General features: G+C 50.3%; 1 protein-coding gene across 2 annotated transcripts in view; it reads left to right on the top strand.

Moving 5' to 3' along the window:
* The window catches only part of uvrag (UV radiation resistance associated gene), a 35,951-nt gene extending 21,903 nt beyond the window's left edge, over positions 1–14,048 (top strand). Inside the window, exons 3-5 of one of the 2 annotated variants that reach the window (XM_029848572.1) lie at positions 5,824–5,915; positions 12,079–12,222; positions 12,331–14,048. In XM_029848572.1, coding sequence (XP_029704432.1) covers positions 5,824–5,915; positions 12,079–12,222; positions 12,331–12,856 — 762 coding nt within the window. In that variant the 3' untranslated portion in view covers positions 12,857–14,048. Of the gene's footprint in view, positions 1–5,823; positions 5,916–12,078 lie in introns of both variants that reach the window. The other variant, XM_029848571.1, reaches the window with a different exon arrangement.
* The last annotated feature ends 1,654 nt before the right edge of the window (positions 14,049–15,702 follow it).

The following is a 15,702-nucleotide window of genomic DNA, read 5'->3' as shown; positions in this document are numbered from 1 at the left end:
TTTAGCATCAACATTTCCTCACAAGTTCTTTAGACCCGGCTCAGAACTGGAGGACCGCCAGAGTCCAGCTGTCAGGTGTGGAGCCAGAGAACGCTCGCCACCGTCTCTGCGTCTGCCTGCGGAGCCTCTTAATGCCGCCGTTTGGCTAGCAGGATCATTATGGACGAATAAATAACCATCTGAGCCGATTAGATCACCTCAGGCAGGAGGGAAACGTTGGCCCAGTTCTTAAATCGGTCTCCTAAAATAGACCAGGGTGTCAACAATGAATCATTAACTTAACCAGGACCAAAACGACCTTGTTAACAGCTAGTTAACTTGGAAGGAATTTTGGGTTCTTCCAGTGTTGAGGTTGGCAGAGTTGATCATGTCAACATGGAACAGACGGCTGGGCTGGAGAGAGGACTCTATCAACGAGGACAAACCGGAAACTCTCGCGTTCTGATGGTCGGGTGTGTGTGTGTGTGTGTGTGTGTGTGTGTGTGTGTGTGTGTGTGTGTGTGTGTGTGTGTGTGTGTGTGTGTGTGTGTGTGTGTGTGTGTGTGTGTGTGAGTGAGAGAGAGAGAGAGATAATAGGGGTTGCTGAGGCCTTGAGGCCAGGAACAAAGAAGATCATCCAAAGTTCAAACAAGATGTCTGACTGTGGGGTACTGAGACCATGTGGCTGAGGTCACGTGCACGTGTGTGTGTGCGTGTGCATGTGTACGCGTGATGACGATGTGCCTAGTTAGAGGAAGGATGGTTAGCTTAGCATGTAAGAGCCTCTAAGTCTTTGTATGGCAGCTTAGCTGACAGCAACTTCCCAGTGTCTCAGAACCAGCAGAACCATGACCTGAGTACCAAACGGATCACAAGAACTCACTACGACACAAGTCCAGCATCATTCTGAAGGTCTTCTAGCTTAGCTTAGCCAGACGGCCCAGGTGGTGTTCCCAGTCCTAACCCCGTGTGTTGGGGGGCTAATTGAGCTTGTTCTGCAGCACGGGGGGCATTCTTCTGCTGGCTCTGGCGTTGCTGTGGTGAGGAAGCTACTTTTGTTAGCAGGCTGCTGAGACAGTTAGCTGCAGCTCTCAGCTGGGGGGCCCAGAGAGTGCTGGAGAACAGCCCAAGAACAAAGGCTGGGCAGAGGCTTTCTATGACCCCGTGACCTCAGAGTCACATGCCACAGTCAACCAGCGGCAACTGCTGGATACGCTTTTTACACCTGGAGGATTGTAGGACATTTGGGGTCTCCAAGACAAAGAAAGCCACGTGGTGGCTTGGTTATGAGCCTCCCGCCCACAGGTCCAGGTCCCGACATCACAAAGGTTTTGAGAGGCCTCTCAGAGCTCCTAACTTAGCCAGTCCTATCAAGGAGTCAAAGCCTAAGGCAGCAAGTTTCTGAGAGCAAGGGGGGGGATTTCTCTTAGAGGGGAGGTGTGGTTGACCCCGTTGCTAGGGGACGTAGTCTTCTAAAACTGTGGTTGGTTGTTACAAAAAGGAGAAAGGACAAATGTTCTCCCAGTAACGAATGGACTTCTAAAACTTATCAAACTTATCAGGAACGTCCTTCATGTGTTCACAAATGTGTAATCATGAAAATAGTTTGATGTCATGATAATGAAACTCGACAAAAACAAAGGAATTGTTAAAACTGTGTTTCACCTGATTCACGTCCTGGCTCACGTGCACGCCTGCTGGATTTGTCAGCCGTTCCGGTGATGGGGGAGGTGTAGCTCCCAGTCAGGCTGACCTGGCTCACCTGGATAGGAATCATGGTATGGATGTTATGGAACTGGGTGTGTTCCGTCACTGGACCGGGGGGGCACCAGCGTCACGGACGCGTGTCTGGAAGTGAACAAGTCCTCAGAGCTCCACTGGGGCATTTCCCGCTCCAGCGATGGGCTTCAGTGCTGTAGGGGCCTTCATCTGGGGAGGGTGGTGGTGTTACTACGCTGGGGGGGACACCTGAGCTCACCAAGCAGGAGCCCTGCACGAGCAACCTTGTAGTATCTCGATCTGGAGTCCAGGGCTGAGTCCATGGCTGAGTCCAGGGCTGAGTCCAGGGCTGAGTCCATGGCTGAGTCCAGGGCTGAGTCCAGGGCTGAGTCCAGGGCTGAGTCCATGGCTGAGTCCATGGCTGAGTCCATGGCTGAGTCCATGGCTGAGTCCATGGCTGAGTCCATGGCTGAGTCCAGGGCTGAGTCCATGGCTGAGTCCATGGCTGAGTCCATGGCTGAGTCCATGGCTGAGTCCATGGCTGAGTCCAGGGCTGAGTCCAGGGCTGAGTCCATGGCTGAGTCCATGGCTGAGTCCATGGCTGAGTCCATGGCTGAGTCCAGGGCTGAGTCCTGGGCTGAGTCCAGGGCTGAGTCCAGGGCTGAGTCCAGGGCTGAGTCCAGGGCTGAGTCCAGGGCTGAGTCCATGGCTGAGTCCAGGGCTGAGTCCTGGGCTGGCTGGTGTATGTTCAGGCGTGTAGAGCGCCTGCACACTGGTCGGTTGGTTGAGGAGCAGCATATCATCTCTAAAAGTTTGCCTTTGAAGATGAAGGGAGGACTTTGAAGGGCCTCCTGGTCACCTCGTGTCCATCCGCCACTCTGCTTCTTCCCACCACAGCATCATTCCTTGTTTACCTGTTTATTTCATATCACCTGTTTATTTGGGCTCTTTATACCTACGCCCACGCTCTGATGCCAAAGGTTTGTTCTTACTGCATCTTCATCGTGTCACCTTCAGCGGAGGCGTAACAGAAGTTAAAGCTATTAAAGCTTCAGGATTCCCTAAATACTGGTGGAACGACGTTTTCAGTTCAGAACAGGCTCTTCCTGTTCCTCGGGGACGTAGGCCTTTGATGTGAGGGACTCAGCACCTAGACCGAGGCGGCTCTGGGTCTCGAGGCGCATCAGGGGCTTCAGCGAGGCTGGACTCCACGAGGAACCATGAGGCTGCTGCCCTCCGTGCCGCTGCCCTCCGTGCCGCTGCCCTCCGTGCCGCTGCCCTCCGTGCCGCTGCCCTCCGTGCCGCTACCCTCCGTGCCGCTGCCCACCGTGCCGCTGCCCTCCGTGCCGCTGCCCTCCGTGCCGCTGCCCTCCGTGCTGCTGCCCACCGTGCTGCTGCCCCGTGCTGCTGCCCACCGTGCTGCTGCCCACCGTGCTGCTGCCCTCCATGCTGCTACCCTCCATGCTGCTGCCCACCGTGCTGCTACCCTCCATGCTGCTGCCCTCCGTGCTGCTGCCCTCAGTGCTGCTCCGCTGAGGTTCAGTGCCGCCGCGTTGAGAGGATGAAATGGGATGTAGGGACACGCGCCACCGTGGCCCAGTAGAGTGGGATCGTGTTGGTCCTGGGAGAACTGGGCCAGATGTCCCACCCATCCTAACCCGGACTATTACTGTCACCATAGTGATAACAGCAGAATTCCTGAGTGTCCGCGTTATTAAGGAGGCCTGTTTGGATCAGCTCGAACCGGACCAGCACCCAGGTTCCACAGCAGAGGCCTGATAGCTGGAGGCTCAGCCACAATCCTATTTTTGGATATTTTAGGAAGCACATGCAGCACTGGATCGCTGAGCGGCGTCAGCGCACGACTGTGATTCATGTCGTGGAATCTGGTCACGGTGAGGTCATGGTGAGCAGGATGGGATGAAGTTCCTGGTGTTTGAGGACGACACCGGGAACCAGAACCGGCTGCAGTCCAGCTAATCAACAGCATCTGAACCGAGTCAGAGATGTGCTATTTTTAGATAGGTACTTTTTAATCATCCCTCTTTCAACTGATTGAGTGATACTGTCCCACGGCCAAACACCCAAACATCTGAATAATTGGAGCGCCGACTTTGTTTGTCTGAAAGAGTCAGAAAGTGTTTTAACATAAGAGAATTTTTTGTCTAAACACTTGAGATTCTGAACCACAAGACGATGAAATCTGGATTGGCCGCCTTGCCACAAACCATAGCAACGGTGCTAGGCCAGGGGAGCTGTTTATGGGATGGTCCAAACAAGGGATCAGCCAGAGCGTCTTGGAAGAGTTGCATCCCATCACCCAGGCCTTTCTCAGAGGGTCCCATTTCAAACGTTGCAGCAGCACGTTTGCTTCAGAAGGGTTTAAGCAACAGCGCTTCCAGGTGGAAGCAGGAACTCGCAGGAACTCATGGGGTCACTTGGCCATGCGGAGACCTCAGAGGCTTCTCCTCTCCTGGGTTCACTCAAACGCCGTATGAAACAAAGATTATAAAGATCAGACTCCTGTCCTGTCCACAAGTGTGGTCAGATGGGACGTGATGTGTTGGAAGGGTGGCACGTGGTGTTAGCTGGAAGGCTATTGCCACGCCTGCCTGGTGGAGTGTGTTATCTGTATGTGGTCCTGGCTCCGGCGGGCCGGGCTGGGATCCACTGCTGCGTCTTAAATGTCATCCGTCAGTCTGTCACGATCTGTCACCAGACCGGGTCCTTATTGTTGAGGAAGTTACCGGGCAGGGAGTGTCCAGACAAGAGGAGCGTTAGCAACGATGAGGAGATTCTGCTGGATCAGTTTCATTATGTCATGTAAAAGAGCCTCAGTGGGTGCCCCTGCTACACCACCTTCTCCTCATACTCCTCTCACCTTTCAGCCATCCTCAATGGACCCTGGGACTTTCTCACCATGATCTGATTAGTCCCATTACAAAGAGCTCCAAGGCCTGGTTACTCTACCCTCTGTCCTTTACAACAAATGGGTTCACATCAGCTTCCCAGTGAGCAGTTTGAGCTAATAGATCAGAAGCTAAGGCTGTTCTCAGATCTCCATCTTTGTCACACCTGGATGCTTCCTCACATCTGGGCTTTATGCTTTACTTTCAGTGAAAACTCCATTTCTCTCTTCCAGCGTTCCAGTATGGTTGTAAAGCAGCTCCAAACCTTGCTACCACCGATACTGTGATACTGTTTCCAATAGCGAGCTCTCATCGCTAAGCTAAAACAACAGAAGTCCCACTTTGAATTGGAGCACCGTTGCCTAATTTCTAATTCAGCTCATGTAAATCTGAACGCAGGTTTGTGCTTGAGCCCCTGAACGCGGAGCAGCAAGTCCCCTCTCCAGGTCTTGAGCTTTTCCTTCTTGTGTTCCTTCAGTATTGGTCTTGACCAGTTGTTGAAACCTATTTGCATTTAGCTAAACCTGAAGAAAATGATTGAGCTGGATGTGTTGTAAAGTTACATTAGTTGACCCGGTCCAGTAAATTTGTGAGCCATGTGATACAGCTAATAACCCCCCCCCCCCCCCAACCTGGAGCTAACGTGCTAAAACATGGTTAAACATCTTGAGTGTTGATGTAACTGGCACCGGAACAGGAGATCCTAGGTGGCCCTCCTGTTTTTCTCCAGTGGATTCTGTTCCTTTTGCATTGTGGTAGATGGGAGAACATTCAAGGCCAGGTTGAGGAGCTGGCTTACCAAAGACAGGATGAGAGTCCATGGGAGAGTGTAGTGGGGTTGCTGGTGTGCTTTTTTGCCTCATTTCGTCCAGATGTTTTAACACCAAGTTTAGTTTTCTAGCCACCCACATCACTTCCCCCATCTCTCCACACATCTTGGACTTAAGTGCCTGCTATCAGTGAAGCTTAGCCATTGTGAGTCCAGAAGAGCAATGGGACTACTGGAGGGACCTTTGTCACTTTAAAAGAATGTCGATTTCAGACCTTTCCAGTAAATGCTATTTCTATTTCTCCAAACAACATCTAAACATGGAGAATGTGTGCAGAACCTGTGGAGTAATGCTGGTCCAACACACACCGTATGTGGGTGTGCAGGATATGAGATGTGGGCGGTTGCATGAGCTTAATTATACTCTATGGTCTCCCTTTCTTGCAGCTGAGATATCAACATGGCCTGACCACCCCGGACCTGCAGCAGACACTACCCAACCTAAAGAACTTTTTGGAACATGGGCTGATGGTAAGATGGTAAGAATCATAAAAATGCTTCAAAATTAATTTGTATCAGAGTTTCTCAAAGTGACATGAATATTTTAGTAGGCAGGCTGTTCGTGAGAATCAGCACTGCTAAAAATGACGTTCACATTTCTTTGTTAAAGCAAAGGCTTATTAGTGTTTGGCTAATGTGTGTCAGAAAAACTGTTTAACATCAGATCTGATGGTAGGATGAGTGTAGGATGATGGTAGGATGAGGGTAGGCTGAGGGTAGGATGAGTGTAGGCTGATGGTAGGATGAGTGGAGGATGATGGTTGGATGATGGTAGGATGAGTGTAGGCTGATGGTTGGATGAGTGTAGGCTGATGGTAGGATGAGTGTAGGCTGATGGTTGGATGAGTGTAGGCTGATGGTAGGATGAGTGTAGGCTGATGGTAGGATGAGTGTAGGCTGATGGTTGGATGAGTGTAGGCTGATGGTTGGATGAGTGTAGGCTGATGGTTGGATGAGTGTAGGCTGATGGTAGGATGAGTGGAGGATGATGGTAGGATGAGTGTAGGCTGATGGTAGGATGAGTGTAGGCTGATGGTTGGATGAGTGTAGGCTGATGGTTGGATGAGTGTAGGCTGATGGTAGGATGATGGTTGGGTGAGTGTAGGCTGATGGTAGGATGAGTGTAGGCTGATGGTAGGATGAGTGTAGGCTGATGGTAGGATGATGGTTGGGTGAGTGTAGGCTGATGGTAGGATGAGTGTAGGCTGATGGTAGGATGATGGTTGGGTGAGTGTAGGCTGATGGTTGGATGAGTGGAGGATGATGGTAGGATGAGTGTAGGCTGATGGTAGGATGATGGTTGGGTGAGTGTAGGCTGATGGTTGGATGAGTGGAGGATGATGGTAGGATGAGTGTAGGCTGATGGTTGGATGAGTGTCGGCTGATGGTAGGATGAGTGTAGGCTGATGGTTAGATGAGTGTAGGCTGATGGTAGGATGAGTGTAGGCAGATGGTAGGATGAGTGTAGGCTGATGGTAGGATGAGTGTAGGCTGATGGTAGGATGAGTGTAGGCTGATGGTTGAATGAGTGTCAGCTGATGGTTGGATGAGTGTAGGCTGATGGTTGGATGAGTGTAGGCTGATGGTAGGATGAGTGGAGGCTGATGGTAGGATGAGTGGAGGCTGATGGTTGGATGGGTGGAGGATGATGGTTGGATGAGTGTAGGCTGATGGTTGGATGAGTGTAGGATGATGGTTAGATAAGTGTAGGCTGATGGTTGGATGAGTGTAGGCTGATGGTTAGATAAGTGTAGGCTGATGGTTAGATGAGTGTAGGATGATGGTTGGATGAGTGTAGGATGATGGTTAGATGAGTGTAGGATGATGGTTGGATAAGTGTCAGCTGATGGTAGGATGAGTGTAGGCTGATGGTTGGATGAGTGTAGGCTGATGGTTGGATGAGTGTCAGCTGATGGTTGGATGAGTGTAGGATGATGGTTAGATGAGTGTAGGATGATGGTAGGATGAGTGTAGGCTGATGGTTAGATAAGTGTAGGCTGATGGTTGGATGAGTGTAGGCTGATGGTTAGATAAGTGTAGGATGATGGTTGGATGAGTGTAGGCTGATGGTTAGGATGAGTGTAGGCTGATGGTTAGATGAGTGTAGGCTGATGGTTGGATGAGTGTAGGCTGATGGTTGGATGAGTGTAGGCTGATGGTTAGATGAGTGTAGGATGATGGTAGGATGAGTGTAGGATGATGGTAGGATGAGTGTAGGCTGATGGTTAGATAAGTGTAGGATGATGGTTGGATGAGTGTAGGCTGATGGTTAGATAAGTGTAGGATGATGGTTGGATGAGTGTAGGCTGATGGTTAGATGAGTGTAGGATGATGGTAGGATGAGTGTAGGCTGATGGTTAGATAAGTGTAGGATGATGGTAGGATGAGTGTAGGCTGATGGTTAGATGAGTGTAGGATGATGGTAGGATGAGTGTAGGCTGATGGTTAGATGAGTGTAGGATGATGGTAGGATGAGTGTAGGCTGATGGTTAGATAAGTGTAGGATGATGGTTGGATGAGTGTAGGCTGATGGTTAGATGAGTGTAGGATGATGGTTGGATAAGTGTAGGATGATGGTTGGATGAGTGTAGGATGATGGTTAGATGAGTGTAGGATGATGGTTGGATAAGTGTCAGCTGATGGTAGGATGAGTGTAGGCTGATGGTTGGTCTTCCCCTTTTATGGTTGCACAGTATTTCGTTTCGTTTTAACCCCTGAAGACTAGGAAACAGAAATGTGTGTCAGGATTTTGTTTCGATCCAGAGTGGTGCAGGGACACACTGTGGTGGCTGTGCTGCTCTCTCTATTTTAGGAGTATTATGGATGTGATGTTCTGGTCATTTGGTAACAGATGTTACAGCACTGAGAAGGTATCATGGCATGAGAAGGTGTGTATTTTTGAAGCTGCATTTTGCCACGACCCTTTGCCCTTTGAGCTTGTGTGAGGTTTTGCTGTTCTTCCATGAGGCCACCTTCACAGCTCTCTGAAGGTTCTCATGAACAGTGAAACCCTCTCAACCTGTCTGAGGACTGGACAGAGGTGGAAGCCCTGAAAACTTCCAACTCAGCCTGAAATGCTGGATGCTAGCTTAACGTAGCAGAGCAAGGTCGTGTTTAGAAGAAGGTCGGTTCCTCACGTTCTTTAGAAGAGCTTTAAAGAGCCTGAGTAACCAACCAGTCTTTCCACCTACGTTTGTTATTTTCCCCTTCGGGTGGAAGGGTTGAGGGGGGCTGCATCTACGTAGGGTTGCCAACATTCTGAAGAGTTTGGGGGAGTATGTAACAAAATGAAATCCAACATAATTCTTTTTAAAATAGACATTTATGCTATTGTAGCTGTAAATAAAATGGTAAATGTCTTTTACTACAGTGCTGTTGGAGAGAACATTAAATACCTGCTGAACAATAACCGTCCTGTTCCTCTGGTTCCTCTGTGGTTCCTCCTGACTGATGGTTGGTAGAGGAGCACTTGGCTTTGTAACGATCATCACTCACCTTTTCCTGCCCTTCCTGCTTATTTTCCCCTTCTCTTCTCTACTTCTTTGATCTTTCTTTGTCACCATACTTGTCTGGGGAGCATCGGGCATCAGCCACATCTCTGAGTGGAGCTTATCTGGGCAGCACCGACATCTTATCTTAGCACAGCTCTTTCTATCGGTCAAGACATCCGTGAGCCACGCACGGCGTCTCATGGGTGGACAGGTGGAGGCAGCAGCCACAGCCACAACCACCAGAACGTCCCCGTGTGATTATAATAAAGGGACATGGACCTTCCTGTGTCTGTCCAACTTAACCCTCCACCCCTAGCCCTCAACTTGTAACCCAGAACTAGACGGTTCCACAGAGTTTGGGACTCTGGTCTGTCCCCACCCGCCCCAACACATGCAATCGTGTGAACTTTGGTGGAACATTTTTAAGTGTTGTAGGAGACTAATCAGGAATCAGTGTTGTCACCAGTTCCTGCCAGGAGCAGCCTGTTTTCCAACGCCTGTCTGAACCGGGGGGGCGTTAAAAGGTGCCTGAATTTTCCTGGTATTAGATTAGAGACCCGAGCGGGTAAAAAACGAAGCATTTTAATCGTTTCCAACTGATTTTCCACGCTCAATAAAACATGGGAGTTAATGGGAGTGGAGACCAAGCTCATTTCACACAGCACTGGTTAATTTAATGTTTCAAAAGTGACCTTTGTAGTGGGGGCCTGAGCCTACAAAAGGGTGTATTTTCATTATGTTCTGAGCCGAGTTATCAGCAAAGATTTAAAGTGATTTTCCAGCCTGCTCCACTCTGGCTCACGTGCTCCCCGTCCTGCCTCTCCCATGGACACCAATGTTAAATGAGAGTTGGGAGGGAAATTCCATGCCTCAAACAAATGCCCCCCCAGGGGGCACCTTTAGACCCAGGACTGCGAGGTTTGACATGGTGGATTAAGACCACTGCAGCTACAGTTTTAAGTTTGAGCGGTTTTTCTAGGTGAAGGTATGGCGAAGCTGCGGGCCCTTGAACAGGGGTTAAACTGCGTGACCTTTCGGAGGTTTATCCCAACAACAGAACATTCAACTCAGAGATGTGAACCTCGTGTCAAGAGATGCTGTAAAAACATTCACATCTCGGGAGACAAATGTCCCCAAACTGAGCAATCAGGCAACAAGAAGCCCGCCGAGGGAGGCCAAGACACCTAGAACCACCGTGAAGGAGTTATAAGATCCACTTAGTGTGTTTCCATGCGCACAAGGAACCAACCCGGCGCCGCCATGTGCTACTGGAACAACACGGGCATGTTCCTGTGCTGGGGTATCTAAAATATTGAGTTCCTTCCAAGTTCAGGGAAGAGCTCCAAAACCAAAATGGAGATTTATTTTCAATGTCCATTGCTGCCATTGGTTTAGCTGTGGCTGCTACCTCGCTGGCTAACTCCTTTATGGATGGTTGTGGTGTGATGGTAAAGGTCAACTGGAGGGGCCCAACGGCAACAAAGGAAAACAGTGCAAATCAACACCGGGTGGGTGGGGGGGGGGGGCTTGACTCCACTCCTCCGGCTAATGCAAACTGCTTTGTTGCAAAGACAAATTCCGGTTGCAGCACTCACGGTCGCGGGTCAAGAGTAGGCCAGTTTTGACGTGCATGTAAACACACTTAGTGACGGGAGAGGCGGCGTCCAGCAGTGGTTCCCCTGGGTTCTTCACCCGGCAGAGCTGAGGGCCAGATCACAGGAGCCTCAGCATACCTGGGAGGGTCACCCCTTTTCTGAAGAAGGGATGAATTTCAGACAGTATCACCATACCGGTATTTGGCTACTAGAATGTTGTGGTGGTGGTGGAGGTCATTCCATCGCCCGCTCCGCTCCTCTCAGACCAGGCGCAGCTCAGGCAGCTTTCATTGCTCAGGGCCTCAGAACTCGGGACCGTGCATGTTCACCTGGTCTTCACGTGCACTTTCAGCACAGACAGCAGAAGCAGAAGATAACAAGTCATGGTGGTCCACCTGTTTTCCTCGACCCAATCAGTCGACTGCTGTACGTAGAGGACTAACGCTTGATCACCTTTATTGGATCAAAATTCTCTTTGATCTGCTCTTCTGTGCCACCACATCTGTTCCGGTCGGGACTCGTTTCACAAGCTGTGAGGTGTAACGGGAGCTCTGTCCACGGGACCAGACCTTTAATATGTCTCGTTAATATGGAGCAGGAGGGAGGGAGCAAGAGCTCTGCTTTAGACCCAACACCAACAGGGCTCTGCTCCTCTGGCCTGGAGGTAAAACAGAAGGAAATAGTCCTCTCCTCAGAATTATGGCTGCGGAGTCCCGATCCGTGAGTCTATTACCTGTTCCAGGGATGGATGTCTGTCATACTTTGTGGACACCTGCTGATTGCTGAAGAGCTGCAGCTGTTGTGCCTCCCAGATCAAAGGGGAAAGGTCAGGCTGGAGGGCTGCGCTACATTATGGTTCTCCCAGGCTTTGTTCTTAGTTTACAGTACTGTGAAAACCTTTGAGACAAGTGTGTAAAACTGTCTCCAAAGGGAGGAGATAAGGTTATTTGTGCTGATCAGCAGTGCAGAGGAATCCAAATCAAAGCAGTATTGGTTGGACTCCGCCTTCCTCATCACTGACGTGGGGGATTTTAGGCCCTGAGTTTACGGAGGAGCTCAGTAGATGGTCCAAACATCTTGAAGAAGTCTTCTGTAGATGCTGGCTTCCTTAAACTCAGTCTTTTGATGTCAACCCAGATGCACCCAATAGTACTGAAGCCTGCAAGGAGCCTCCACAATGTTTCACTTATTATTGCACCACTTGTGCTCCAGCCAAATACTTCACATTTGGACTCTTTGGGCCAGAGCACCTGCTGCCATTTTACTGCCCCCCCACGGTCTGATCCTTGGGCTTCTTGACAACAGCTTGAGCGGCATGTGAAACTGATGATCATCGGGATTCGGTTGGCATCATATCCTGATCGTATCGGTGAGCCGAACCCTCGGGAATCCCTGACTTTGGATGAGTGTATCCAATCGGTGCTGGTTTGAGAGTGGTGCGAGCCGATACTGGTGGTTCTTTGTGGTCACTCGCTCAGACCTGTATATTCCAAATGCTTGAATTTGATGCCTGACTAAAGAGTTCCTTTCATCTGCTTTGTCCCTGTTCTTTTCAGTGATAGACACTCGGGCTCGATCCCCGTCCCAGCCAAGTCCCGGGCCGGCCTGCCTGCCACCCCAGATACAGGCTACTCCTGTCACACCGGTTTGCCAGACCAAGACATCCGGAGAAAAGTCAGCTCTGGGGAAGAAAGCACCAGGTACCAACCAGCTCCTCCACCCAGCTACGAGACCATCATGGGTGAAGAGCCGCCACCAGCTAGTTTAACAGTACCTTCATCTCAACACTCATCTTCCTCACTTGAAAGGATGGCCTCGGGCACCCTGGCTGGAAGGACGGATGCCAGGGACGAGGTGAACGTGAAGGACAAGACAGAAGTAGTGGATCTGAAGACACCCCAAAGTCAGGAAGAAGAGGAGCTTCAGTCTGCCGGGCAACCAGCGCCCAGCGCAGACGAATCAAACTCTTCTTCGGTGCCGGACGCTGGCCTGGCCGATGGACCCCATGGGGGAGTCATGAACGGATCTCTGGTCTCAGGACTAGAATCTGTGGTTCCAGAGGTCCACTGTCCTGTGGAACAGGCTGAGGAGATCATGGGCACAGAGGCCACCAGTTTAGGACTAGGATTTGGGATAGGATTAAGGCTACCGGACGAGGCCCAGCTAGAAGATTACCGCTGCATCCCTGTGGACCACGCCGTGGCTGTGGAATGTGATGAGCAGGTCCTGGGCGAGCTGGACGTGGCTGGATTGGAGGAGTTCTCCAGGCGCATCTACGCACTAAACGAGAACATGTCCAGTTTCCGACGGCCGCGTAAGGGCTCCGATAAGTGAGGGTCTACGGAGAGAGGGAGCCAGCACACCTACTTGGACACGAGGAGTGGACACGTGGAGCAGGACGTGGACTAGGGACGTGATAGCGGTTCCTCGTCTCAGCAGCAGGAATCAAAGGAGCTGTTGTGCAATAAGAGGAAGCAGCACTTGTTGTTAGACGTGAACAGGGAACGGTTTTAAGGTTTCGGGAGAGGAGGAATCGTGGAGACGACGCCCTACTTTTGCTTTTGGACAGCAGAATTCTACTTTTTACAAAGAAACAGTGACACGTTTTTTAGACCCAGTCCTGATCAGAAACACCTTCCCTCTCTCTCGGCGTGGTGTCCCATGGCATCATTTGTTCCGGACCGCCTCGGATCCAACCGCTACGACCTGATCAGTCAGGACGAGGGTCTTGGGACTGTGACGTACCAAATACGTGATGTATCGCGTAGCTACCGTCGCTACAGTAGCCTCTAGCTATAACGAGCCCCCGAATTCCTTCCTTTCCAGGTCAACATTTCCCTCATTAAAACATCACCGTTGGTTTGATTACTTTTGACTTTATTCCTTGATATTGAGTTTGTGGAATATTTGCGAACTTCCGCTTTGGAATCAATGTTCATCATGTAAGTGAATCAACTCAAATTCCCGAAGGCTGGAAGCTCCCGATGCTACCTGGTCCTACCTGGTCCTACCTGGTCCTACCTGCACCTTTGATTCTGTTGGTCTGCTTGAACCGGATTTCACGGCTGATGAGACCGGTTTTGTCTGGGATCCTGTCGGGATGAACTGTGCCCGTGGTGGAGCGCTCACCGTAGCCACAAGCTTCCAGCCACTTCCTGTTTGTCTGTTCCTGAGTCTCCCATTCACAACATGTAAAGTTACTTTTCCCTGTCCGCCGTCGGAACCTCGAGCTCCGGCTCTACGACTGCAAATGTTAATAAATATCTAAAGGCAGGTTTTCTGCCGTCCTCCTTTTAGCTTGTAAAACTATTGACTTGTCAGGAAAATGATCTTTGCTTTGTTTTAAAGGAGCTCTGTCGTGATTCACTGGGGTTCCACCTGTATCTACTGTTGGAAGTTACGATCTATCCGAAAATAAGAGTCGGGATTCCACCCTGTCAAAGTGACAAAGAGAAATGCTGAGAAATATTGTATTTAAAGTCAAATCTGATCCGCAGTCATCGATTAAACTGTTTGACAAATCCCAGACTCTGTCCGTATCAGTTTCTTCTTAAAAACCTTCCAGTGCAACAGTGCGGATGTTCTCTGGACGGGAGGGGAGACCCGCAGGGTGCGTTGAGCCGTTAGCTCGGGCCTGAGATGGAGCCCGTCTGGTAGCGGCGTCTGCACACGTCACGCAGGTCATGTGACCTCAGATGCTCGAGCAGCCTCAGGTCGGGCCTGTTCAGAGGTCCAGCGGCCTGATTTCTCACGTTATCTCCCGACTGAATATGCTAATAGAATGAAATGGAAACCAGATTAGCTTAGCCAGTATAAATGTTCACTCTGCACATTTTTCCAAGCCCAGATGGTGTGTATGTTCACTTTTATGTCCTAAATGTTGTTTTTCAAAACAGCGATGTAAAATGTGAAATGATCCCCATAAATCCCGCCTTGAGTGTGAGCACCGCCGTATTTTGCTTTGAAATAACTTCCTTGGTTCCCAGATTTCTTGCTTCGGTGTGAACAATGTTCCAGGCAGCTCGCGATGTTTTCAGCGACAGGCCTGCGTTTCTCATCAGCTACTGCGTAAAATCCACTTTTCTGGTTTTCCTGGGCCACTTTATGGGCTCCACGTTCACACTGAGGGAGCGCAGCGGGGTGAAAAGGGCTCATGTGCTGTCAAATATCTCGATGGTTGTGCCGACACGAAGGACGGTCTCCTCCATTCCTGGCTTCCTTCAGACCCGTGTGAGACAGAGACCTCAACTGGACTAACGGGAAAGTCACTTTTCTGCACTTTTGTTTAAGATTGTTTCGTTTTAGCAGTTATTCCATAATCATTTGCCATCAAAATTGTCAAATCTTTGAGCTAATAATCAGTCTTTGTTGCTAAGCTACCAAAACCTTTTCCTGACTAGCTTCACACGCATTCGCAGCGCTAATATACCAACATTTAGCCTTAATGAGCAGGATTTTTCTCATCAGCTTCCAGAGTTCAAAATGATTTGGGGTTTAGTGTCTTTGCCAGAGGCGCCTCCAGGTGTCTGGGAGTCGCGGGGGTCTGGCATTAAACCAGCAACCTTTGCAGCACACATGCTAGCAGCCGGTCAGCTCTTATTGCTTTAGTGATTGAGGCCTCAGACGGGGACACCGACGGTTTTCAGGTGACTTCTAGACACGGTCGGGTGTGTGGAGGACCTGGGGATCCGTCCTGGCACCGAGACCCGGCTCAGCTGCTTAAACCATCGCAGCAACACGACCGTCTGCCTGGACGACATTCAAGTCCGGAATTTTTGGCAGTCGAACCCGACTTTTTTGCAGTTGCCTGTCTTCCCGTTTTATGGAGAAGAATAATTCTCCCCATTCAGTCCGGTTGCACAACCTCCTGACGTGCACAGTGTCCATGTCGGCTTGGGGGAAACGTGCGCTACGCTCGCCAGAGTTGGGTGAGTGACCAGGCGACGCTGTTATGGGATGTAAGTGGTGCGACGGTCACCTGACAGACAGGTGACGGGATGGTGGCGAGCGTAGAACAACGAGCAGCATCAACCAGCGTCCTGTCTTCTGGCCACCATTTAAAGTGTTTCTCTCTTTCTTGGAGCCATTTTCTTTACGCTGGAGAGCTTTAGGGACATAAACAGCAACACACACACACACACACACAGGGGCAGGCTGAGCTAGTTTGGGCTCAAAAATTC

The sequence above is a fragment of the Takifugu rubripes genome, chromosome 15 (genome assembly GCF_901000725.2).
Source record: "Takifugu rubripes chromosome 15, fTakRub1.2, whole genome shotgun sequence".
Taxonomy (NCBI): domain Eukaryota; kingdom Metazoa; phylum Chordata; class Actinopteri; order Tetraodontiformes; family Tetraodontidae; genus Takifugu; species Takifugu rubripes.
This window is presented reverse-complemented; position numbering and strand designations above follow the sequence as displayed.